The following is a 24,623-nucleotide window of genomic DNA, read 5'->3' on the forward strand; positions in this document are numbered from 1 at the left end:
AAACAAGCGTATCATATAATGCAGGTACGAATACATCCAGTAGAATCGGCATACAAAAGGTTTCGAAATATGTCAGGCATCTCATCCTCTCCAACTCATAGGGCGCCTCTTGAGTGGCGCGCTACAAATGCCGCCGCCCAGTCCGCGGCCCCATTAGCCTCACGATATACATGCACAACTTGAAATGTGACAGCCTCTCTCACCATCAACTAAATATCACGGAGAAAGGGGTGAACTTCTCTATCATCTTATGGGCCCATTCGGACCCATCTAATCACCGTGGCCGAATCCCCCTTCAAGAGGATGGAAGTCGCCTGCAGCACATGTTGCGCATAACGCAAACCCATCCAAGCTGCCCGTAACTCTACGCCTGGAATCGAGGTGTGGAAGAGCTGACACCCCTCTGCTACCACCACACTCGAAGTCAGGCCTCTGATGACAAAATCGGCCCCTCCCCTCCTACCATCATCCAGGACAGAGCCGTCAAAATTGATCTTGAGGAAATTCGGGGGTGGGGGCTCCCAGGTGAAAAAAATCGTGTGAGGAGTTGCCGAAGTAATGTGGGGTCTCCAGATGTCCCGAGCTGTTAAAGGTCGATGATCTAAACCTGCATGGATAGTCTCTGCTGCTTGTGCCCGAGCGCGCTCCATCACGAATCGTGGGGATGGACTGCGCTCGCTAAATACCCTAGCGTTCCTGGCCATCCATATCTGATAAACTATGCAGGACACCACAATAGCCACCTGGCGCAACTGGGGGGCAGCAAACTAGTGCCAAACTACCTTAAGAAATCGGTCCCTCTGGCTCCAAGTATCCTCCGGGATCGCAGATATTCTCCATGTCTCCCTCGCCTATACACACTGAAATAGTGCACGGTCAACCGACTCGTCTACCTTACAATCCAGGCATAGTGGAGGGATGGCCACTCCACGCCTGCTCAACACGGAGCTCGTCGGCAAACACTCCCAAGCCACCTTCCAGAGGAATAGTGCAACCCTCTGGTGTAGCTCAACCCTCCATACCCAGCCACAATCCAAACCCAGCTCTGACTCCCGCTGAAGAACCCAAGAAACGTCGTCAGTCCTGAGTCTGGCTCTGCAAGTGGTGCTCCAAACCCTAACATCTGGACCTGCTGAACCCGGGACGGCAAGGGCCAGTACTCGCTCTGCTAGATGCTCCCTAAATAACTGCCTCAATCTGTCATCATCCCACACTACCTCCCCCGGCCTCAAGAGGTCGCACACCCATAGCCCCGCAGCCCCCTCATCATTGATCATCATCGGCCACGTGCTCAAAGGAAGTGCATCTACCCATGGGTCCTCCATCACGTCAATGCTCCGTCCGTTGCCAATCAACCATCTGGAGTGCTCCAAGGCCATGGGCAGGTGCCTCCGAATCGCCTGCCACATAAAGGAAACCCTCCGTCTGCCCACTACCGGTCCGACTAAGCCTGCCCGGCCATTTCTAGCTATTATGACCCGACTCCAGAATCCCTGCAGCTCCAGAATTACCTGCACCGCTCGCCGCGCTAGTAGTGCCTCGCGCCTCGCTCAGTGGCAGATAGACTCTCTACCAGGCCATGAGATGTACCCCATGGCCCCCTCCAAGGGAGCCCCACAAGAAGCTCTGCATGAGCCGCTCAATCGCCACCAGCACCATCCTCGGCACAACAATATGGGCTATAAGATAAATGGGTATCGAACAGAGGACTGACCTGACCAGCGTCAATTTGCCCATCATAGACAATGATGATGCCCTCTATCCCTCAAGTCTGCTCCGCACCCTTGCACCAATGCGAAACACTCTGCCACCCGCAGCCTTCTCCCTGTGAGTGGAACCCCAAGATAATCCAGCACCCCCTCCTGCTCCTGCATCCCCAAGATCGCCCTGATCTCACGCCACACCCTCCGCTCCGTGCTCGGACTAAAAAATATGGACGACTTATGGAGATTAACTCGCTGCCCGGAAGCCGCACAATACTCTAACAACACCCTCTGAAGGGCCCTTGCGTCCCTCGCCCTAGCAAGCAACAAGCAATCATCTGCAAAAAGTAAGTGAGAAATAGGGGGGCACTAGGGGCTGGGCTGTAGATCGCCAACTTCCGGTCCTCGCAGGCTACATGCAGAGCACGAGAAAGTACATCAGAACAAATGATAAATAAATACAGGGACAGAAGACATCCCTAACGAAGCCCCATAGTAGCACGAAAAAAAAGACAAGGGCGTGCCGTTGACCAAGATGGAGAAACTTGGCCCCTGCACACAGCCTAGAACCCAATCAATCTAGACCTGATGGAAGCTAAAACTCTCCAGAGCCCGCCTGAGGAAATCCCACCGAATCCGGTCATAAGCCTACTCCATGTCCAGTTTCACTGCCATCAAACATCACCTCCTCGGAGCTCGCTGTAAATCTCTCATCATCTCCTGGGCCAGCAGGATGTTATCTGATATACTCCTCCCTCCCACAAAAACTCCCTGCTCCTGGCTAATAATACTAGGCAACAAATCCTTCATTCTCCCCACCATGAGCCTCGCCACTACCTTATACAAGGTAGTGCATAAACTAATAGGCCTGTAGTGGCTCGGCTCCGAAGCATCCTGACGCTTCGGTATCAATGTAATGTAGGTAGCCTTCCAGTCATTCGTCATCACAACCCGACTGAAGAATAGTTGAACTGCCTCCACAACTGCCCTCCCAATAATACTCCAATACCTCTGAAAGAAGAAGGGGGAAATCCATCCGGTTCAGGGGCCTTATCCTCAGCTAGGGCCCATACCGCCTCCTGCACCTCTCTGTCCAACACTGGCCTAATCAACGCTGCATTATCTGCCTCCTCCACTTTGACTACCGGGCTAGGGAGCTGATCGGTGACGTAAGGCCCCCCATCCTCCGTCCACCTAGAACTGAAGAAGTCAAACAACACCTGTCTCACTACAGAATCCTCCTCCACCCGCTGGTCCACCCCAACTCTCAGTGATCGAATCATATTCCTTTGCTTTCTGATAACTGTCGATCGGTGGAAGAACCTAGTGTTCCGGTCGCCCTCCTGGACCCACTGAATTCTCAATTTTTGTCTCCAAAATATCTCCTGCTGGCGCAACAGGGAGTGGTGGGAAGCCAAATAGCGTTGTAGATCCACCATATCATGAGTGGTGGTTGCTTTCTTTCTTCATGAGTGTTTGCAACCTAAAATTTACTTCATTAAAGGTGTTTAATTATCCTTACAGCTTGGCGCCGGCCTAAGCACTCAGCTGCCACCCGAGTCTATTTGAGGTGAAAGGGGTGGTGCGCTCTGGAGTTGCTGGGAATGCAAACCCTGACCTTCAGATTGGAATGTGATTATTCCTGAGTACCGGTCTCATACAGGGCTTTGGAACTGGCAGCCAAAGTTCCTTTCCCAATAAAATCCTAAGAAACAAGGAGAAGAAGAAGAAGAAGAAGAAGAAACCTTTGTAGTTTCTTCTCTCTTTAACTCGACCTGTGCAGCTTCGAATCATCAAGGTTGAGGGGTTTTTGAAGTATGGATGTTTAGTTTGCAAATACCTAAAGAAGTGTTCCGTGTATAATTCATTGGATGTGGATCAGATCTAATGACCCAATTGTGTATTGCAGGAGAGATTTTGGTTCAAACCTTGCAGAGGAAGCAACTTTATTCTTAAATGCAAAGGCTAAAGAAAAGGAACAGTGCCTCAATGGATCAAAATTCTTTTCTTAAGAAATCTCAGAGATCAAATTTCAGCGCGTCAAATTAGTATTATGCAAGGCCATTCGTTGTTGGAAATGTGCACGTGGTTCTCTAAGAATCTAATTTCTTGCTTCGCTGGCCGGGCTGTCCATAAGTGTTAGCTGGAAAATGTCGTCATTTGAATTGTCCGTTCGAGAGCGGTTGGTATGGTGTGAACACGCCGAGCACAGCCAAAGTCTCCCATCGTCGCGTGTTCCTCGAGACAATTGCAAATCGAGCAATGCTGTCCTGGAACGTTCAAATCCTCGCAAAGATTTGATGTCGGCAGGGGCAAAAAATGTGAAACTTAAGATAATGATGATAGTATCTCTTGTATGGACATCTCCTTTTAGGTCCCCATGATACGTCTCCATCCTTCATCATCTCATTTCTTATGTTGGTACTAAACAAACAGGTTTACACCCGTCCGGAAGAGATTTTTGGGTAACCACGGTAGCATTCATCTGGTGCAGTTGAACCTAAATGGAGTCGGAGGAATCTAGGATTCCAGACTGCAAGAGCGCTGGATCAAGTAAGCTAGACTCAAGTTGTGCGACCACCATGACCTGAACTTTTGAGCATCTCTTTATTTTTTTTGTTTTTTTTTCCACAAATTATACTAGTTCGAAATATGAAAAATTTATTTCTATAAAAAAGCTTTTTTTTTTTTTTGAAATCTCCAATCAAATAGAATATATATCTTTTTTATTTTTTTGCTGATCATATATTTCTCCCTCCTCTTTCCAAACTAAACAAGTCTATGTTGTGCAAGGAAATTGATCTCGTTTACCAATGAAAGTCAAATCAGATTCAGAGCTACGGAAAATTCCTGGGCAGTATCCCCACATGCCATGACCAATAATAATCTCATACGTAGCTTGAAATCTAAGGGTGATGGGAGTATCTTACACCCTTCACTTTTCTCAAAAAAATAAAAAACAAAAAAATAACATCATATGCATCTTAACAAGGAAACGTGCCACTTTCATACAAAACAATCATATTATAAGGTAAATGGAAATAAAAAAGGTCCGGCTTTTCAGATTTTTGTCTACCAGAAAAAAAATAAAAGGAATCTAGCTTGATCATTCCAACAAAGCAGTTCCTTCCATAAATCGTAAATATATCGCAAGAAGGCTTATCAAGGATTCAACAGTCCACAAATTCCAATCCCACACGGAATTCTCGTTCCGATCTCATTTAAAACAAGAACTTACCTCGGCTCGCACACAAAGCAAGCTCTCCCTCTCATAGGCTTTTGATCCTCTCTGTGTCTTGAAGAGAAGGAAGAAGATATCATGGGAGTTATGAGGCAGCTTGCTGTCCTTCTGACTGTTGTGGTCGTGATAACAACATTCACAACCAGATCAGAGGGTGCTTTGCCGACGAACATCTTGGAAAAAGTTCTGATGGTAAACAAGAAGGGCCCTTTTTTGGGCCTTGTGGTGCCAAATTCCTTTGAGATGAGCCCTCTCCTACAGTCTTCCAAATTTGTCCGGAGCAAGAGGCTGCCATGCTTGGATTTTGGAGGTAAGGATGTCATTATATATCCCTTCTAATGATAAGGGTGTCTCTTTGGTGCATGATATCTCTCCCTTTTTTCTTTTTTTGGGATTCCATTTTTATGATGTAATAATCATCGGCTTGGGAGCACCGAAATTGAATTATAATGAAGTTGGTAAGCGTCCTGATCGGTTTACTAGCCTTTATGGTGTAATTTTTAAATTCTCTCTTGTTCGAGAGAAAAGACTTTCTTTGTGCGTTTTTTTTCTGTATTACTGTATTAGTTAATATGTATTAACAGGAAATATAGCATCCCTGTTCTGTTCTCTTCTGCTTCTTTTGGAGTCCTTTAAGCTGTAGTTCTAAAGACAGTCTCATAAATATTTTTCCCCAGACCTCTGCATATGGTTCTACACTATCTCTGACTCACTTTGGAGTCAATAAACATATCGTTTTAATAAATAAATTGACCATGTATATATGGCTTTTTTGTTATGATTTGAAGGGAGGAGGTTCCGATTTGGAAGGGTAGAGAAGGAGAAGGTGATTATTGTAATGACGGGATTGAGCATGGTATGTGGCTCATCGGTATCTCTCGTTCTCTCTAATTATGCATGCATTGCTCAAAGAAGAGAATAGTATTCTGACTTGGAGTCGTTGTTTGAAATTATGGCTGCAGCTTAATGCCGGCATAAGCACTCAGCTGCTGCTGACTCTATTTGATGTGAAGGGAGTGGTGCACTTCGGTGTCGCCGGAAATGCTAATCCTGACCTCCAGATCGGAGACGTAACTATTCCCAAGTATTGGGCTCACACCGGCATCTGGAATTGGCAGGTGCATGGTATTTCCACTGAATAAAAACATGGAACAAAATGAAATGTTCTAATCAAGAAAAGAGCAAAAAGGAAGAAGAAGGTTGGATTAAAACTGAAGTAATATATGTTACAAAACAAATGGATCATTTTGGTGAATAGAAGAGCCTGGCTTCTTCTTTTTTTTTTCTCTCCTTTTGGGGCTGTTTGAAATTCTCGCAGAATTAGGTTGGATTTCCTATAGGAATCTAATCTATTAACCTGCTCTCTGCCCTTTTTTTTTGCTAAAAGGTTATTCTAGTCTTGGTCTGAATCCCATTTAGGCGTGTTGCACTGTAGGGATAAAAAAAAGAAAAAAAAAAGACCTATGAAGGTCTCTCTTCTGTTTTTTTTCCCCCTCCTACAAGATTTGGGTTGATATAGATCTTACCTAAATAAACTATCTAGTCCATGATGCTGTGGGAAATCCAGCTCAATCCTTTTGGATTTTCCAAATTAGCCTTTACTAGGTAGAGCCCGACCATTCACTTTTATTTGTTTGGAGTTCTAATGATGGCATTGCATCTAGACTTTGCTTCCTAAATTGCAAACCAAATCTAGAAATGATATTAAGATCTTCTGGTATAACTTTAGAATTGCTCCTTTGTGATGGAATATAAATTTGTTGTTATGGCAGCTGTTATTAGGTTTGAAATTTCAAATTAATGTGCATGAGTTTCTTATTTGAAACTTAATATCAAATAGTCATCACCTGCATAAAGGATGTATGATTGAGATTATTCAAATAATTTCCTACCTGCTATTGTGAAATGGCAACCTAGCCCCTTGTGCCTCAGATAGGACTCATGCCCCAAATTTGTAATGACCTTGCTAGCTATTTTCCTGCTTTACATGTATATAGCATGCTCTCACCTCAGAGGTCAAATGCGATTTGATTTATTGAATATTATTAGGGATGCTAAGCACAAGCACCGCAGAAAATATTCATTTGGCTCATTTTGTTGACTTCTAACATCGAAGAAGCAACATATAAAATGCACTCTATCCGCTCTTTCTTTCTTTTCTTTCCCTTTTCTTTTTTGTTGAGAATTATGGTAGGATTGCCACCATCTATATTCTCTACAACACGTGGAATGATGGACCCAAGTTGTGTCACCCTATAAAATATAATCCCATTTTTGGTTTTTTTTTTTTGTGCAATACCCTTACAAATATGGCTTAGTACATATTTACCCTCCAAAAAATTACTATATATTTGCATGCCTCAAATCATTTTGTTTTGCATGGATGCCCCTCTCATTGGATTTAACTTTATTACCCTTTACATTGATGCCCTAGAAAATTTAATAGTGATAATAGCTATCTTTTTGTATAATTTTTTCAGCGGTATTAATGCAAAGGATAATAAATTCAATTCATATTTAAATAATTATTTTCAACACCGCTAGCCAAAAATCTAGTGGGAGGTATATTCATGCAAAAACAAGGTAAAGTATATATCAAAATATTGATTTTCGAAGGGTAAATATGCATTGGGCTATTTTCACAAAGGTGTATATGCAAAAACAACCCAATTTATTCTCATATTGTTCTTTGATAGCATAGTGTTGCTTTTCTACTGCAAGAATATCAAGCATTTTCTTTCATCAAAAAATATCAAGCATTCAATCGTTATAATACCAACTAGGGTTGAGTTAGACTCAAATGTCAAATTGAACTTAAATCACATACCAATCAGGTTTATTCATGCCACAGATTCGAAAATGGATCGAAGCGCGCAAAATGGTTGCCTAGAAATACAGCATCAAACACTGATCCTTGAATAAATGATTTTTTATCCATGATCTCATTTCTCTATGAAACTATGAGATTCTTTCAGAGGTGCATCCATTTATGAGTCTCTGACATTCTATGTTACCAAAACAGATCATATCAAATATTTCACATTTTCTATGATAATAGGCAAGCAACCTCTTGAGTCTCTAACTTCCGAATCCGAATGCCCAAAAGACCTACTGGTCGGCCACTGCTGCCTATGATCTAGTGTGCAAGGTGCTCGTGGATCGGCAACCGACCAGAACGGAAAAAATCCTTAGTGGTTCTACAGATGTATTCTTTTATTAGTGGTCATATTTGTTGGTAGAAGGACGCCGGGAACCTATCTGGTCAGGGGCTTTGTTCGGGTTGGATTTCTAACTCTAGGCATGAAGTCGGACTAAATAAAGCCTGCTTTGAAATTAAGTTCTGATATTGTTGGCAGATAGAAATCAGGTCTGACATGCATCCAAGTGTTGGTTTAATTTGCCTGATATGGTTGTGTTAGGATCTAAAATGCTAGTTTTCCTGCTTGATTAGTGGCAAAAAAATATATGAAGTTCACTGAATTTGTTTCTGCAACTTTCTTTCAACTTCATAATGTTGATGTTCTTTTTATTTGATTAGGTTTTATATGCAGCTGTGATTTTTCTTTCAGTTCATCTTCTTATTTTTTTTTTCAAATTTAAAGATATTAATTTTTGTATTACTTCCTCGATCAGAGGTTTGGAGATGGGCCTAATGCTGAGCTATCCTTCGAATCCAGTGGTGACTATACAAGGACAATTGGACATCTGAACTTTTCAGATTTCGACATAAATAAAAATGATAAAAATTTTGGGAATTCTTTGAACAGTGTGTGGTACCAGCCAGAGGAGGTCTTTCCAGTAAGTGGAGTGCCTGAAGTTAGAGAGCGTGCCTTTTGGGTTTCTGTTGACCATCATTACTTTGCACTCTCAGAGAAATTAGAGGTAATATTTATGGTTTGATGCTAGATTATAGAAGATCTGACCTTTCAGTCTTTTATTTGCATATATTTCATAAAACAAGCACTCCACCTTCTCTGCATAGAAGTTTCATGATTAATTGTTATGAAAACAATAATATGTTTAACCTCTTAGAAAGAACAAATAGCAAGAGATGATGATTGTGTACCTATATTTATGAATTAATTAGATCTCCTTTTCATTATTCCATCTTAAAGTAATATTACGTAAACTTGCACAATTTTTTTTGTCTGATTTTGAAGTGCTGAGGCTTTTTGATGCATTAAAAAAAATACAATGATAAGAATGAAATTTAATTTTTGAATATCTCTAAGTTTTCGTCTTGGATACAGCTTCTTTGATTCATGTTTAAGGTTCCAAGTCATGCACAGCTTCATGGTTTATTAGCAACAAAGCCTCCTTACCATATGCAGCAGAAATGTGTCATGATGAATATTTTTAGAATCTTGGAGATCTAGAAATTGTGCATGAACATAGTAACGTATCCAGGAGGAGTCAGTTTTCATATTAACTATATCAAAACTTTCTTTATGCATATACTTGTTTACTTCTATAACGGAAAAATAAATTAAAAAAAACATTTCCAAGGAACTACTGAATTTTTTTTTCCTAGAATCTAATACTTATTAAGTTCTAATATTACTCTCCTTTTTGGAACGCCTATGTTAGGGCATGAAGCTCACAAGGTGCATAAACTCCACAACTTGCCTAAAAAGGATCCCTGTTGTGAAAAGAGTCGAAGGGGGTTGCAGTGCTAATGTCTTTGTTGATAATGCAGAGTATAGCCAGTTTCTGAGATCCAAATTTAATGTGTCTCCTATTGACATGGAGAGTGCCGCAGTTGCACTCATTTGTCTCCAACAACAAGTTCCTTTCATAGCTGTTAGAGCTCTCTCTGATTTGGCCGGTGGCGGCTCTTCCAAGTCCAATGAAGCCTCTGTTTTCGGTTCCTTGGCTGCACAAAATGCTGTTGATGCTGTCACACAATTCATATCCCTGCTGGCCTAAAGTTGTATTTCAAGATATATATTACAATTGGTAGAATTGATCCAGTGAATTTTCATGATATGCTCATAAGCTGATGAATGGCTTAGCTTCTTTAGCTTGCCCTGTTGAAATAAAACTAGTTAATTTTATTAACAGTTTTCTTCCATAAAAATAATGAAGTGCAGCATGCATTAAGAAAGAACTAAGTTCCGATCCCGTTGTGTAAGTAGCATGTCGAGAAATTTTTGATGTATGATAGCAAGAACTGAATTCATCTCATTTTACTAGAAACTAATTAATTGCAAGGAAAATCTATGGGTGTTTAGATGTGCACAAAGTCCTCATAAAATGTCTCTGTTATTATCCCTCAAAGACCATCTGCTTGGATCCTATTTTTGCGTAATGTGGTTATGCAACATGAGGCATTTTGAGTCAAATTTATCTATTGCTATATCAAGTAGTCTAGCCAATTGTAATATTACATGGACCAGAGTATTAGTCAATGGATAGAGAATAAAAATTCAGAATGAATATCTGCTCAGAAAAACTCAGAGAATGAATAAAATATATTTCAGGATGCTTGGATTAGTTTGAAAAAAATATTAGGAAGAACAAATATAGGACTTCAAAATTCGAAAGGATCAATAATTTCATGCAAGGGGGATAAGATTTCAAAATCAAAAAAATGAAATAGATTAAAGAATAGAATGGACTAAATGCCCATGTAAAGGCTTTTATGTATTAGCATTGTACCTGTCCAAAAATAACTTCAAGCTTAAGCGTATTTGGTTGGATCAAGATTGGGTACCATTACCAATCCCATTTCAACATTTAGGTATATCTATAGGTTTAGTCCAGCCATCTAAACTAAGTCCAACACATGGTTTTTCCTTAGATTAAGATTATTTTGATCTTTTCTTCTTTATCATCAACATTTTCCTTTTTTTCCCGCCGAGCGTAACTTGGCAGGTGAATAAGGCCACTGGATAAACCATATAATGACCCTGTAGCAATTGACGATTTTTTAAAATTGATATTCGGATTACCATCTATATTTTTCTCTTGTATATGAGCCATATATAGGTATTCTCAAACTTTAAGTCATTTTTCAGAATTTGTGAGGGTTGAAACTTGAAATCTCTCCCAACAACTAAGGTCCAATTAATGCAGCAATCGACAGCATTCTGCCATTATCAACATTCTCATCTACTTTGTTGATGTGTTTGCATTATGTCTGCACATGTTTCCATTTATGAACTTCGAATGACCTAATCCAAATCAATGAGAATTCAAACCTAAATCTTCTCCTCAAGGTAAGCGCCAAAAGGAGAGTAGTGCTAAATGTGAAACTTAAAATTTCATTAGTATGATGGTTGATATTTTTCGCGCCATTTTGTGCTAAGCTATTTTTGCCAACTTCTCTCTCTCTCTCTCTCTCTCTCTCTCTCTCTCTCTCTCTCTCTCTATATATATATATATATATATAAACGCACTACATCGACACATATTTTTGATCTCAAACTTCAAATAATCTATCCTAATCCTTGAGAATTCAAACCTTGAACCTCTCTCTAGTGCACTTGCTGAAAAAAGTAGTACCAACTACAAAATTTAAAATCTTATTAGTATAACACTTAACAACTTTCGTACCATTTTATATTACTATGAAAATTCAAACCTCAAACTCTGGCGCCAAGAAAAATTATACCAACAACCAAATTTAAAATCATATTAGTATGACAGTTAACAATTTTCGTGCCATTTCATATTAAACACCGATTATGAAGATTTTTTCATGCAATTGCACTATGTCCACATCTTGCTACTAGAAACTTCAACCTACTAACCTCTTTCGAAGATGAGAAGGCAGATAACTGCGAGACCGGTGTCTTCTACTTTTATAATAAGCTTTCTAATTATAGTAAATATTAAATTTTTGCCAAACAAAACAATATATACTTTTGTTTTCTACATTTTTGGCCAATATTTTGAAATATTAGCCCGTTGTATGCAAATATCGGTGCCGATATGGTACATATAGATTTCTGAAGCCTTTAATCCCAAATAAAACCGCTATTCCGATTATATTTCGTACCGGACGGCTGCCGTAGTAGCCGAGATATCGACCGTTTAAATACCTTGCTGTCCCTGCCACCAAATAATTTGCCTTCACTCTTCCCTATTCCTCTTGCCATTTGCTTCCCTTTTTCCCTCAGCCGTGTTAGAAACCCTAGCCATTCCTTCTTGCTCGTCCCCGGGAGATTCGAAGAAAGGGGCGTCGAGGAACGAATTGAGAGCCCCAGGTATGGTGGTCGTCTTCTGATCCATATTTGATTCCTTTTCCCTGTGTTCTTCGATTTGTAGAGCGATTAGCTGTTGGTTTTTCCGTTAGGGTTCAAGATTCTCGGTCCTTCTGATGCTTTCTTTTCTGTCTCTTGATCGAATAGATCTTCCTTTCCCTCCGTCTATTTGGTAGTAGACGCTTTTCCACCGAAATTTCTTCCGGGTTCTGTGGATTTCTGTGATCTTTTTTCTTCGTAAAGCGACTTCTATGCAACTAGACCTAGCAGCAGTGCCCCACTTGACGTCAATCGCCTCTTTGAGGAAGTCTAGGGGGAATGCCTGTTACTTGTAAAATCTCGTCAGGAGATATAAGCTTTTCAAAATTTATTTATTTATTTAACACAGATGCATGGGAGATGTAAAAATAAAGAATGATTGCAGAAACAACACTGCTGGCAACAAATGTACAATATCATCAGCTAGTAGTACATGAATATTTATAAAAAAAGTCATGAATAAATTGTAAAACTTGTATATATTTGATGAATAATTGATTAAGTTTGAATTGATCGACTATTCATGAAATATGCAAGACTGAGTATAAAAGCAATAATAATTCAAGAAATTTTCAATAATCAAGAGAATATTTTTCTGATGCTTACCATTATCATATGCATGGAGGTTGGAGTCTGAGCAAATACTGATTTGATAGCGTTAAAAATATCGAGTTATCAAAAAAATATTATTGTTATTGAAAAATAGGAAATATTTTATGCCACCATGTATGACAATCATAATGCATAGACTGGACGGTTGATCGGCCTGTCCCGGATCTCATCCAACAACTTATGCCCCCAGTTTATGTCAGCCACATCTAGGGACCATAATAAGTGATGGCAAAAATCATTTCATGAAAATGTCATTCATGTTCTAAGTCATTTCAAGATGATATTATCAATTAAGAGTGGTAATTGATTGCTCGGTCAGTGAAATACTATCGCATTGATTTTTTTTTTTTCACGGTAGAAGGTTGTTGACATGATAGTTGCAAGACTATTTATTGTTGATCTCATGACAACTAGACCTTCAAGTGCCTTTTTGTGATTTGTTTTTTGCTACAAATTTTTTGTTTGCAGTAAAATTATTAGTAAATATAATCTGCCAACCTTGGATTGCCTGTGACTCCAAAACAAAACTCTTGGACCCTGAACCACTATTAGTAAAACAAACCATCTAATGAGCCTGTAGCAATTGATGATTTTTCAAAATTCATATTGGGATTACCTTCTATATTTTTCTCTTGTATATGAGCCATATCTAGGTATTCTCAAACTTCAAGTCATTTTTCAGAATTTGTGAGGGTTGAAACTTAAAATCTCTCCCCACAAGTAAGGTCCAATTAATGCAGCAATCAACAACATTCTGCCATTATCAACATTCTCATCTACCTTTTTGATGTATTTACATTATGTCTACACGTGTTTCCATTTATGAACTGCAAATGACCTAATCCAAATCAATGAGAATTCAAACCTAAAGTCTCTCCTCAAGGTAAGCACCAAAAGGAGAGTAGTGCCAAATGTGAAACTTAAACTTCCGTTAGCATGATGGTTGATATTTTTCGCGCCATTTTGTGCTAAACCATTTTTGTCTACTTCTATATACACACACACACACACACACACACACACACTACATCTACACATATTTCTGGTCTTATACTTCAAATAACCTATCCTAATCCTTGAGAATTTAAACCTTGAACCTCCCTCTGGTGTACTTGGCGAAAAAAGTAGTACCAACCACCAAATTTAAAATCTTGTTAGTATAACACTTAACAGCTTCCGTACCATTTTATATTACTATGAAAATTCGAACCTCGAACTCTGGCGCCAAGAAAAATTGTACCAACAACCAAATTTAAAGTCCTATTAATATGACAGGTAACAATTTTCGCGCCATTTCACATTAAACACTGAAGATTTTTTCATGCATTTGCACTATGGCCACATCTTGCTATCAGAAACTTCAACTTACTAACCTCTTTTGAAGATGAGATGGATGATGACTGTGAGACCATGATTAGTGTCTTCTACTTTTATAATAAGCTTTGTAGTTATAGTAAATATTAAATTTTTGCCAAAAAAATAACATGTACTTTCTTTTTTACATTTTTGGCCAATATTTTGAAATATTAGTCCATTGTATGCAAATATCGGTGCCGATATGGTACATATAGATTTCTGAAGCCTTTAATCCCAAATAAAACCGTTATTCCGATTATATTTCGTACCGGACGGCCACCGGAGTAGCCGACATATCGACCGTTTGAATACTTCATTTTCCCTGCCACCAAATAATTTGTCTTTGCTCTTCCCAATTCCTCTTTCCATTTCCTGCCCTTTTTCCCTCAGCCGTGTTAGAAACCCTAGCTATTCCTTCTTGTTCCTCCTCGGGAGATTCGAAGAAAGGGGCATCGGAGAACGAATCGAGAGCCCCAGGTATGGCGGCCGTCTTCTGATCCACAATAGATTTGTTTTCCCTGTGTTCTTCGATTTGTAGAGCAAGTAGCTGTCGGTTTTTCCATTAGGGTTCAAGATTCTCGGTACTTCTGATGCTTTCTTTTTTGTCCTTTGATCAAATAGATCTTCCTTTCCCTCTGTCTATTTGTTAGCAGATGCTTCTTTCGACCGAAATTCCTTCCGGGTTCTGTGGATTTCTGTGATCCTTTTCTTTATAAAGTGACTTCTAGGCAACTGCAGTTAAATAGAAGACCTAGCAGCAGTGCCACACTTGACGTCAATCCCCTCTTTGAGGAAGTCTAGGGGTAATGCCTGTTACTTGTAAAATCTCATCAGGAGATATGCTCAAAATTCTTCCTTTCTTAGGGTGAATCCAACGAGAGTGGATTCTTTTCTTTCAAAGCTAATCATTTCTGCTATAACAGAATTGTGTCATCTGATTCTTCTTTACTATTATTTTTTTTTTTACGTGTTTACTATCTTATAATTTTCAGTATTAGTATCTATAATGTAAATTTTAGTTTGTTTGAGAGAATTCTCAATCTTGCAATCAGGTGCTCTGTGATGCCATTTTGGAAGATTTCTTGCAGGTGAAGAGAGGGCTTGCCTCGACTTGTTTCTTGTTGTAAGTTTTGGTTGGGTTTCTAATAGAAGGGTTATCTTGGCATACTTTTCTATGTATTGAATTGTTATAAACACTTGCAGATTGTTTGGAAAGATCGTTGATCATGGCAGACTTGGAGAACCTGCTGTTGGAGGCAGCAGGAAGAACGGGCGCATCCGGGAGGAAGAACAGCCACTCTCGTCCTCAGTCAAGATGGCGAAGGGAAGGCTCGTTTTCTGATGGAAGTGATTCCAAGGACGACGATTCTGATAGCCCTAGGTATAATAAAAGAAAATCGGCAGGCTCTCAGGTCCCTCTTAAGAAGAGGCTCGACCCTCTTGAGAAAGACAAGAGGAGTGGCTGGGGGGATGATGATGATGATGACAGGCACAGCAGTGATGAGTCTGACAGCGCTCCATCGGTTGGCAGTGATCTTTACAGGGATGAGGCAGATAAGGAGGAACTGGGGAAGATGTCTGAGTTGGACCGGGAGTTGATACTAGCAGAGCGGAGCACGAAGATAGATGATTACAAATTGAAGAAAATGGCGAGAGCATCATCGAAGATTGATAAGTCCCGAAAAGAGAGCCCTCCCCCTCTGCCATACCGCAGCCGCTCATCAGTCCGCACTGGTAGGACAGCTGCCAAAAGTGCCTTGAATGAGCTGAGGGCCAAACGGATGAGACAGCAAGATCCAGAGGGTTATCGTAGCAGATTCAAGGATGCAGCTGGAGAGGGAGGAGGTGCTGGTGCTGGTAATCAGGATTCATCTCCTTCCAAACATAGGTTAGCAGCCAGTCCTCCTAGTGACTTGAGCAATGAACGTGAAAATGGAGGCAGAACGGATAGTGAGGATGAGAGGTTCCCAGGGAACAACAAAATTGAGGATGATTTATTAGATGATTCGCCATCTAGATTGGATCCACTGAAGTTTGAGGATATCAAAGATATAACGATTCGGAGGTCAAAGCTGACTAAGTGGTTCAGAGAACCTTTCTTTGAAGAGCTCATTGTTGGGTGCTTTGTAAGAGTCCAGGTTGGGTCTCGATCTGGTGCCAGATATAAGTTGTGCTTAGTTCGAAATGTTGATGCAAGCGACTCTAGCAGACAGTACAGGCTGGAGCATTATACAACTTGTAAGTTGCTGCACTTGACATGGGGTAATATGTCAGAGAGGTACGAGATGGCTTACATTTCAGACTCTCCAGCTCTTGAGAAGGAGTTTAAGGAATGGCAACATGAGGTTGAGAAGAGTGGTGGTCAGATGCCAACTCGTCAGGATGTGCATGATAAGAAGGAGGCTATTCAGAAGATCAACAGCTTCGTCTATTCAGCAGCCACTGTGAAGCAGATGCTGCAAGAGAAGAAGTCGGCCTTGGCAAGGCCAGTCAATGTAGCAGCTGAGAAGGATCGGTTGAGGAAGGAGATGGAGGTGGCGGAGTGTCGGCGGGATGAGGCAGAAGTGGAAAGGATTCGGGCAAGGCTGAAGGAGTTAGAGGAAATGTCGAGGCAAGCAGAACAGAAGGATTTAAAAGCTGTAAGATTGGCTGAGATGAATAGGAAGAACCGGGCCGAGAACTTTAAGAATGCCTCGGAGTTGAAGGCAGTCAACACAAGATTAAAGGCTGGGGAGACAGGTTATGATCCTTTTTCTAGGAGATGGACTAGGTCAAGGAATTATTATGTGTCAAAGCCTGGGGGAGATGGGAATGCAGTAGCTGCAAATGGGGATAATGGGAGAGCAACAATGGGTGATGGAGATGCAGTTGCAGTGGGGCTGCTGAATGGGGTCGAAGCTGGTGTTGCAGCCACTGCTGCAGCTCAGGAGGCGGCAGCAGGTGCAGGGAAGTTGGTAGACACGAGTGCACCAGTTGATCATGGGACGGAATCAAACACACTGCATGATTTTGAGTTGCCAATCTCTTTGGCTGCTCTACAGAAGTTCGGGGGCCCTCAAGCTGGGCATTTTAATTTTATGTCAAGGAAGCAGAAGATAGAAGCAACGACTGGATGCAAAGTTCCAGACAATGATGGGCGGCGGCATGCTTTGGCTTTGACAGTTAGTGACTACAAGAGACGGAGGGGTCTGCTTTGAATTACTGCTTCAGATGGGTTTCAGTCTATCATGTCTGATTGGAACTTCTTTGGTTCCATTTTGGTGTCATGATTAGCTCTCTTTCTCTCACGCCCACATCTTTCCTTCTGCTTCCCCTTGCTGACTTTCAAAAATTGACTATTGGAGTTTATGTTGCTTTCATGAAAGATATTAGTTACTTTATAATTTTTTTTTTGAAATTAGGATTTATGTTCCGATTATGTTGAACAACACCTCTTGGACAGTGTTTCTTGTTTAATTCATCATCATAGTTGGATCCCTGATTTTAGATGTGCGAGTATCCTTGCCAGCCACTGAAACCCATCCAAAGTCCAAACTCGATAGCAATTAATTTGTGCATGAACTTGTCTTTAGTTTTCAGGGTTGAGTTGTCTTACACTGGTAATCATGTTCGCCGGTCATGATTGGCGATCGAGGGCTTCATCCTTTGACAATTATTTTCAACCAGCTGGCTTCGATGATCTTCCTGTCGGTTGACTCATCGTTGAAGAAATATGTTTAAAACTTCAGCAGGTATATCTTCTGTCATACATATGTGAAACAATCGTACCTGGTCTTTTCATAATGTACATGTAAATAGTCCTGTTTGCTTGATATCATGCTATTTTCAAGTATTTAAGACACTCAGCTATGATCTTCATGCACAAAGTTATTAAACCTTGACTCTGTATGTTGTTGATTCTTTATTAGTCTAAATTTCTTTTTGCATAACTCAGTTATAATTAGTTGGGAGGGAAGCTATGCACAATCCACATTGTTGGGAGCACATCTCTGGGATTACTAATTTGTTTGGGATGCATGGCCGGAGTCGCAGGTCCATTTTCATTAAACAAGGATTGTAGAAAATTTCTTTCTTGCATGATGTTCGATGATGCACCACTTCTTCAAAATTCACCCACCATCAGTAGGAGGTTCATGATTCAAATGAGGCACAACAGAGCGTAATCTTCTTTGCATATCCTTCGATCTTTGCCTTTGTCTACGGTTATGGACGACCAGGGAGGACTTGTAACGAGCCATTTGGCTCAACCAATTGCCAATCTCGCAGGTCCTCAGACCAGTGTCCTAATTGTACATGAACTCTTCTCGAATTAGGGATATGATCCGGTCAATTGGGATTTATACAGTGGAGGGCAGCATCTTGCATGAGCATGCGACGCTGGCATGCTTTTATTTGAACCTTGTTGCATAAAGGATTTTCTCCAATATGGAATGCAGGTCAACTATGCGTATCTAAGAAAAGTATAAATAATACTCTATGAAGGTAGGCCGCAGCTTGGGATTCCCAAGATATATTTTATCAGGGGTGATGGGTTGAGAGAGCCCGAATGACATAATCGGAGAAATGAATTGATGGTTAAAACGTGAAACCAATGAATTAGTATGGGAAATAGAGAGATGCTGATTCAGCGTGCTGTGTTTTAATAATTTATTATGTTCTTCCTTATTCTCTCATAGTGTTACAGGTGACACGTGAAGATTAGGAGAACGGGAAAAATTAGCAAGTTCACTAAGAACTAAGATGATAAAAAATGATCATGCTTGAGGGTGATTCGACTACGGTGATCGGCTAGATTCAGGAGGCACCAGTGGCGTAGGTAAGTGCCTCCTCTTGCTTCGTTCAGGCCATGGTTAGTAGCGATGTGGTCTTTCAGACCAAGCATATTTATAGAAAGGCTAACGGAGCTGCGGAGGATTAGGAGGTGTTGTATGTGGTCGATTATTTTGGATGGCTCTTTGGGTTGGGGAGAGGGAGTTGCTTAGAGTGCTCCGAGGCTTACTGTTTTTTGACTTTTCTGAATGTATTCATACTATAATTATATGAATTATATATATATATATATATTAAAATTTATTTATTTATTTAATGCAGATATATGGAAGATGTAAAAATAAAGAATGATAGCAGAAATAACGCTGCCGGCAACGAATCTACAGTATCATGGGCCAGTAGTACGTGAATATTTATAAAAAAGGTGATGAATAAATTGTAAAACTTGTATATATTTTATGAATGACTGATTAAGTTTGAATTGATTGACTATTCATGAAATATGCAAGACTAAGTATAAAATCAATAATAATTCAAGAAATTTTCAATAATGTAGAGAATATTTTTTTGATGCTTACCATGATCATATGCATGGAGGCTGGAGTCTGAGAAAGTAAGGCAAGCAAATACTGATTTGATAGTGTTATCAAAAAAATATTATTGTTATTGTAAAATAGGAAATAGTTTACGCCACCATATATGATGATCATAAAGCATAGATGGACGGTTGATTGGCCCGTGCTGGATCTCATCCAACAACTTCTGTGTATTGCACCCTTTCCCAGCCGGAATTGGAGTAGAGGCGATATTATGGCCCCAGTTTATGTCAGCCACATCATAATAAGTGATGGCAAAAATCAATTCGTGAAAATGCCATTCATGTTCTAAGTCATTTCAAGATGATATTATCAATTAACAGTGGTAATTGATTGCTCGGCCGGTGAAATACTATCGCATTGATTTTTTTTTTTTTATTCACGGTAGAAGGTTGTTGACATGATGGTTGCAAGACTATTTATTGTTGATCTCATGACAACTAGATCCTCCAAGTGCCTTTTTGTGACTTGATTTTGGATACAATTTTTTGTTTGTAGTAAAATTATTAGTAAATATAATCTGCAAACCTTGGATTGCCTGCGACTCCAAAACAAAACTCTTGGACCCTGAACCACTATCAGTAAAACAAATTTCCCCCCCTTTTTTGATAACTGGTAAGTATATCCTTACAAACCCCTAATAGAAGAGGAATTCTGAGCACAACCACCCTACAATTTACCAATTTTGATATAATGAAGAAAAAAAAAAGAAGAAGAGAAAAAGGCAAAACAAAACCTAAGATCATATAAATGCTCTTGCTCCTTCATGCCAGCATCAAACTCTCCAATTCTTGCTCCTTCAGATAATTACCATTCTCCATATTTGACATTACCGTCACCATAATCATATGGTAGAACAAGGCATGGTCGGGGAGGCAAGTTTGCTGTGGGAATGAAGAGAGATGCACCATATAGCCGTGCACATCAGCAAACACTGAGATATATTATTGTAGGTTCTATTGATCGTGTATTTATTTTAGTGATTGGTCTATATAAATATACTTAGATGAGTGATGGTGTTCATGGTGCATATAATATAAGATATAATTTGCCTACTATTCATAAAAATATATTTTTTTAATTAGAATTCTATTTTTTTAAAAAAATTTAAACTAATATTAATAAGAAAAGTATGAATAACATAATATCATAAATATATTTCTAAAATATAAAACATTTTTATTTTTAATTTTATGAAAAAACTTTCGCCATCCGTGTATATAAAATGTGCCACGTGCGAACTCTAGTTATTATTGAAGGGGTAAAGATAAAGGAGAGAGCTTGGCGAAGGGAAGGGGGCTGGGAAGTGAGAGCAGGACCGACTCGCAGCCATGGCGGCAGCCAAGGGGAGCGAAACAGCGATGCTTGTCATCGATATGCAGGCACGAGATATAATCTTCCACTTTTGCCCCCGTGCTTGTGATTATCTACCATGGGACTCGTCGCCGGTTTTCGGAGAGTTCCCTTCCGCTCAGAATTTGGGATTCCTTTGGCCTTCCAGATTAATTTATTTATATCCTCCTTTTTATGAAAAAAAATCAATTTATTTGTAGTTAACATCATCTTCTCGTTCGTTTTTGGCTAATTTCCAGAACGATTTTATATTGCCGGAGTTGGAAAGTCCGGTGATGGTGGCCGGCGGCGAAGCTATCGTCTCATCCGTCATCAAGGCCGTTTCGGTGGCCCGAGAGCGTGGCATGTTCGTGATTTGGGTCAGTTGCAGGTCCCTTTTTATTGTTCCTTCTCATTTCTTCCCAAATGATACCTGCCTTTGGTATTGTAATCGTCGATTCTTCACCAGCGACCACGAAATCTTTTCGGAGAAATTTACGTGGATTGTTTTAGACAACACCCTCTTTTTCTCTAATTCATCGAAAAAAATACTAATTTATAGGAATTATCCCCTCTTCGACTTCGAGAATGCCAGATATACTTGGCAAAATATTAACCAGCTTTTTTCTTTTATTACACAGTGCAAAATAATCAAGGGATGATGATTGAATTCTCATAATTTAAATGCCCATAATGTTGATATTGACAACAATTGAATGGATTATTTGCAACTCTCCCAAGGGATTTTATAGAATTTATGATGCCGGTTTCTGGACTTTTTTTGCATTAGTTTGTGTATTTTTGCAGTCGGTTAAATTTGAAAGATTGTAGGTGGTTCGAGAACATGATCTCTTGGGTAGAGATGTTGAGCTCTTCCGCAGGCACTTGTATTCCAATGGTGAAGGTCCTACCATGAAGGGTGCCAAAGGTGCAGCACTGGTTGATGGACTTGCAATCAAGGAAGGAGAATATAAGTTGGTGAAGACTCGCTTCAGCGCGTTCTTCGCGACACACCTTCATTCACTTCTCCAGAGCTCTGGAATCAAGAGCTTAGTTGTTGTCGGTAAGCACTAATCTACTGTGGATTGTATGGCTTGTCTGTTTATTAGAGAGGAACTTTTGCTTCATAAGCTGCAAATTTATAAGTCATACAGAAAAGATATAAGACTTTGATGCAGCAGTTCTTCATTTTGCTATATTAATTCATGCCCGGCAATAGCGTTGAGATCGGAATGCTGCTTATGGTCGCACTATTTATTTCTATTTGTTTACTTCAGAAATACAGTGGGAATGCCACCTTCAAGGTGCAAACTCTGGATCGGAATGTTTAGTTTTTCCATTTTCATGCTCTTCAACAACTCAGTGCTCATGCTTTAATCTTCGATTCCTCATTCGCCCCAGTTATATTTGATCCCATCAAAACAGATGTGTTTTCAGGGAATTTGACTCATCGACCTTTTCTTTGTTTAGGAGTCCAAACACCAAACTGTATCAGACAAACTGTGTTTGATGCAGTAGCATTGGATTACCAAACCGTTACTGTCATTGTTGATGCAACAGCTGCAGCTACACCTGAAATTCATTCTGGTGAGCGGGTTTATGATTTTTATTCTCGTACTTCTTTCCTACTTGCTTGTTTAAAATGGTAGTTGTATTCATATTGGCGACTGGAAGCTTGCCACTAACAGCTTGTTGCTTTCACATCTAATTGAGACATGAGAACCATAAGCTTGGCTTCATGAGCTAATAGATGCATGATACTGCTGGAAAATAGATGCACGGAAAGAAAGATAAAATACCAAAATGACAGAGAATTTGAACCTAACAGATTTATCAAAATATTAGCTGGAAAACTTAATATTTTTTTACTGGATATTGCCTCCTGATCTCTTGCCATGTTGCATGACTGCTACTAGTGGTTCTTGATTCAATTCATTTTTGAGGTAATATATTGGTGTTTCTGCACATGTAGTTTCCTTTTACCGGAATTGTGATCTCTATTTTTCTTGTTCTCCACTCCAGTCTTTCCATGAATTTGAAGTTCTTCAATATGACTACCATGCAAAGAATTTGAGGAATTGAATGAGGAATACCTATTACTGCAGTCGGTCTGGGTCTGGCCTACGAAATTTGATGATAAGCCCCTTTGGAAGCTTACAGAAGGTCTCTCCCTATATCAATTTCTAAACAGTGGTGCGGGTCCTCTGTCCTTTTTATCATGCATTGCGAAGACTTCAGGATCTGATGAACTTGATTTTTTATGTGGTTGGCGGTTAAGAATTGCCTTCATATTGCTGAGGTCCTAAGTAAATAGGGATGGACAGTATCCTCTTCTTGTTCACTGTGTGGTGCTGCAACAAAACAGGATATTACCTCTTCCTGCATTGTTCTTTCAGTAAGAGCTAGGGTTTGTTATTAAGGTATGTGTTCGGGCAGCAAAGAACACCCACCGAACCTGTTATCTCTTTGGACTATATGGCAGTTGAGACAAGTGAAGAAGCAGCTGAAAGAAGGCTGGGATCACTTAGTGTTAGCTGAGATTATGGCAAGAATGCAATGCCTGGATTTTGTTGAACCAGGTCTTGACAAAGGCTCTTCATGATTCCAGAGAATTGGGTAGACTGTGCCCTGCCAAGTCAGCGGCCTTTCACTCTAGGGTGACAGAAAAGATCTCCTCTCTCTTCTCTCAATCCTAGTTGGCTTGGATTGTATTCCCTTCTCCTTCTTGCTGCTGCTGCTGTTTTTTTTTTCCCTTCTGTTTGGCTTTTTGTCTTTTTTCCCCTCCCCCCTTCTTTTTATATATTACATTTTTCTGTTATTTAATGTAGGAGCATATTAGACACTTCTCCCGTATTTTGTGAAAAAAGGTTCTTCAATGTTGAGGCAGTTGATCATAGGTTATCGGTAAGAAGTGAAACTGACGTGGAACCCCATGATTGTCTGTGGAGAACTTTAATAGGGATGTTGTGAAAGTCAACTTTATTACTAATTTGTCTCGTTTGATTGATGCTGCCACTAATATTACATATAGATATGCTTTATTCTGATGCTTTGCCACATGTAGTTCATCAGAAAACACTAATTTTAAATTTATTTTCTTGAACCAGCCAACATTAGAGACATGAAAAATATAGGAGTGTTAACACCAACCTTGCAGGAGTGGTGCAGCTTTGATGCTTGATTAGGTAATTGCGGTTGTCAGAGCAGTGGTTCATGGGGTCAGTATCTGGATTACAAAACCTTGTTTAATATACTTTAGCACGTAAATTCACCGTTGCCTCATATGGTTTTAACACATATATGTAACATCTAGAATTTTTGGTATATTCAGCCTTTTTTTTTTTCCGTTCAACAAGTCTGAAACAGAATCTTTTTTCCTCGTAGTACGCCATTTCAGATTTTTGCACACCATGAAGCAAGTTCTGACTTGCCCTTTTCATGAGAAAATATTGATAGATATTGGTTTGTATGTGTGCAGGAACATAACAATGCAGAAATGAAACTCCCAAGATAACATGCATGGAAAGTGTCAACTTCATGCTTTTGTTCATGGCTTTAGAGAATACATGCAATGAAGTTGCCTCCTTATAAATAGCTTATGAATGTAAATTATGGAATGATTACATTATGTTTCATATATTCCAACTGTTATAGATGGGGTATCCTTCTTTGTCGTAATTTGTGGTTAGAAAGATCATAGTTTTTGACAGCATAGAATGCCCATTTGAGGTTATCAAAAAGGTGTTAAAGTTATTCGACATTTCCCCCC

General features: G+C 39.9%; 2 protein-coding genes and 1 pseudogene across 13 annotated transcripts; all 3 read left to right on the plus strand.

The window, feature by feature from the left end:
* Nucleotides 1-4,149: 4,149 nt before the first annotated feature.
* LOC103702551 (Phosphorylase superfamily protein) lies at nt 4,150-10,002 on the plus strand. Its single transcript, XM_008785024.6, has 5 exons — nt 4,150-5,254; nt 5,733-5,800; nt 5,907-6,062; nt 8,578-8,826; nt 9,532-10,002. The coding sequence occupies exons 1-5, from the start codon at nt 5,023-5,025 to the stop codon at nt 9,868-9,870; spliced, it is 1,044 nt and encodes a 347-aa protein (XP_008783246.2). The 5' UTR covers nt 4,150-5,022; the 3' UTR covers nt 9,871-10,002.
* A 1,963-nt stretch (nt 10,003-11,965) lies between these two features.
* On the plus strand, nt 11,966-17,642 carry LOC103702552 (protein RTF1 homolog pseudogene; annotated as a pseudogene). Of its 4 annotated transcripts, none has more exons than XR_015987337.2 (3): nt 11,966-12,152; nt 15,209-15,279; nt 15,360-17,642. The product of XR_015987337.2 is annotated as a protein RTF1 homolog pseudogene, transcript variant X1 (transcript). The 4 variants fall into 4 exon arrangements; XR_015987339.2 differs by lacking the exon at nt 11,966-12,152 and adding an exon at nt 14,508-14,633; XR_015987338.2 differs by lacking the exon at nt 11,966-12,152 and adding an exon at nt 14,847-14,959.
* Nucleotides 17,643-18,853: 1,211 nt separating this feature from the next.
* Nucleotides 18,854-24,614, plus strand: LOC103702553 (putative inactive nicotinamidase At3g16190). Of its 8 annotated transcripts, XR_015987349.2 has the most exons (7): nt 20,772-20,904; nt 21,115-21,234; nt 21,686-21,917; nt 22,325-22,441; nt 22,877-23,758; nt 23,962-24,072; nt 24,333-24,614. XR_015987349.2 is itself a non-coding variant. In XM_089930878.1 (6 exons), exons 2-5 carry the CDS (start codon nt 21,151-21,153, stop codon nt 24,033-24,035), a joined length of 507 nt encoding a protein of 168 aa, XP_089787004.1. In that variant the 5' UTR covers nt 18,854-18,972; nt 21,115-21,150; the 3' UTR covers nt 24,036-24,072; nt 24,333-24,614. The 8 variants fall into 8 exon arrangements, 6 of the variants coding, with proteins under 6 accessions (XP_089787004.1, XP_008783254.4, XP_088578443.2 ...); XM_089930878.1 differs by lacking the exons at nt 20,772-20,904; nt 22,877-23,758 and adding an exon at nt 18,854-18,972; XR_015987348.2 differs by having other exon boundaries at nt 22,877-24,072.
* The last annotated feature ends 9 nt before the right edge of the window (nt 24,615-24,623 follow it).

This window comes from Phoenix dactylifera, chromosome 5 (assembly GCF_051530095.1).
Source record: "Phoenix dactylifera cultivar Ajwa chromosome 5, Ajwa_hap1_PhDact_Kaust_v1.1, whole genome shotgun sequence".
In the NCBI taxonomy this organism is placed as follows: domain Eukaryota; kingdom Viridiplantae; phylum Streptophyta; class Magnoliopsida; order Arecales; family Arecaceae; genus Phoenix; species Phoenix dactylifera.

Excerpts from the sequence above, each read along its gene's own strand:
- LOC103702553 (XM_008785032.6), top strand. The coding sequence starts at position 20,854 with ATGGCGGCAGCCAAGGGGAGCGAAACAGCGATGCTTGTCATCGATATG. Across the intron at positions 20,905-21,114 it reads TGCTTGTCATCGATATGCAG|AACGATTTTATATTGCCGGA; the intron begins GCACGAGATATA and ends GCTAATTTCCAG. Across the intron at positions 21,918-22,324 it reads CAAGAGCTTAGTTGTTGTCG|GAGTCCAAACACCAAACTGT; the intron begins GTAAGCACTAAT and ends TTCTTTGTTTAG.
- LOC103702551 (XM_008785024.6), top strand. The coding sequence starts at position 5,023 with ATGGGAGTTATGAGGCAGCTTGCTGTCCTTCTGACTGTTGTGGTCGTG. Across the intron at positions 5,801-5,906 it reads TAATGACGGGATTGAGCATG|CTTAATGCCGGCATAAGCAC; the intron begins GTATGTGGCTCA and ends TTATGGCTGCAG. Across the intron at positions 6,063-8,577 it reads CCGGCATCTGGAATTGGCAG|AGGTTTGGAGATGGGCCTAA; the intron begins GTGCATGGTATT and ends TTCCTCGATCAG.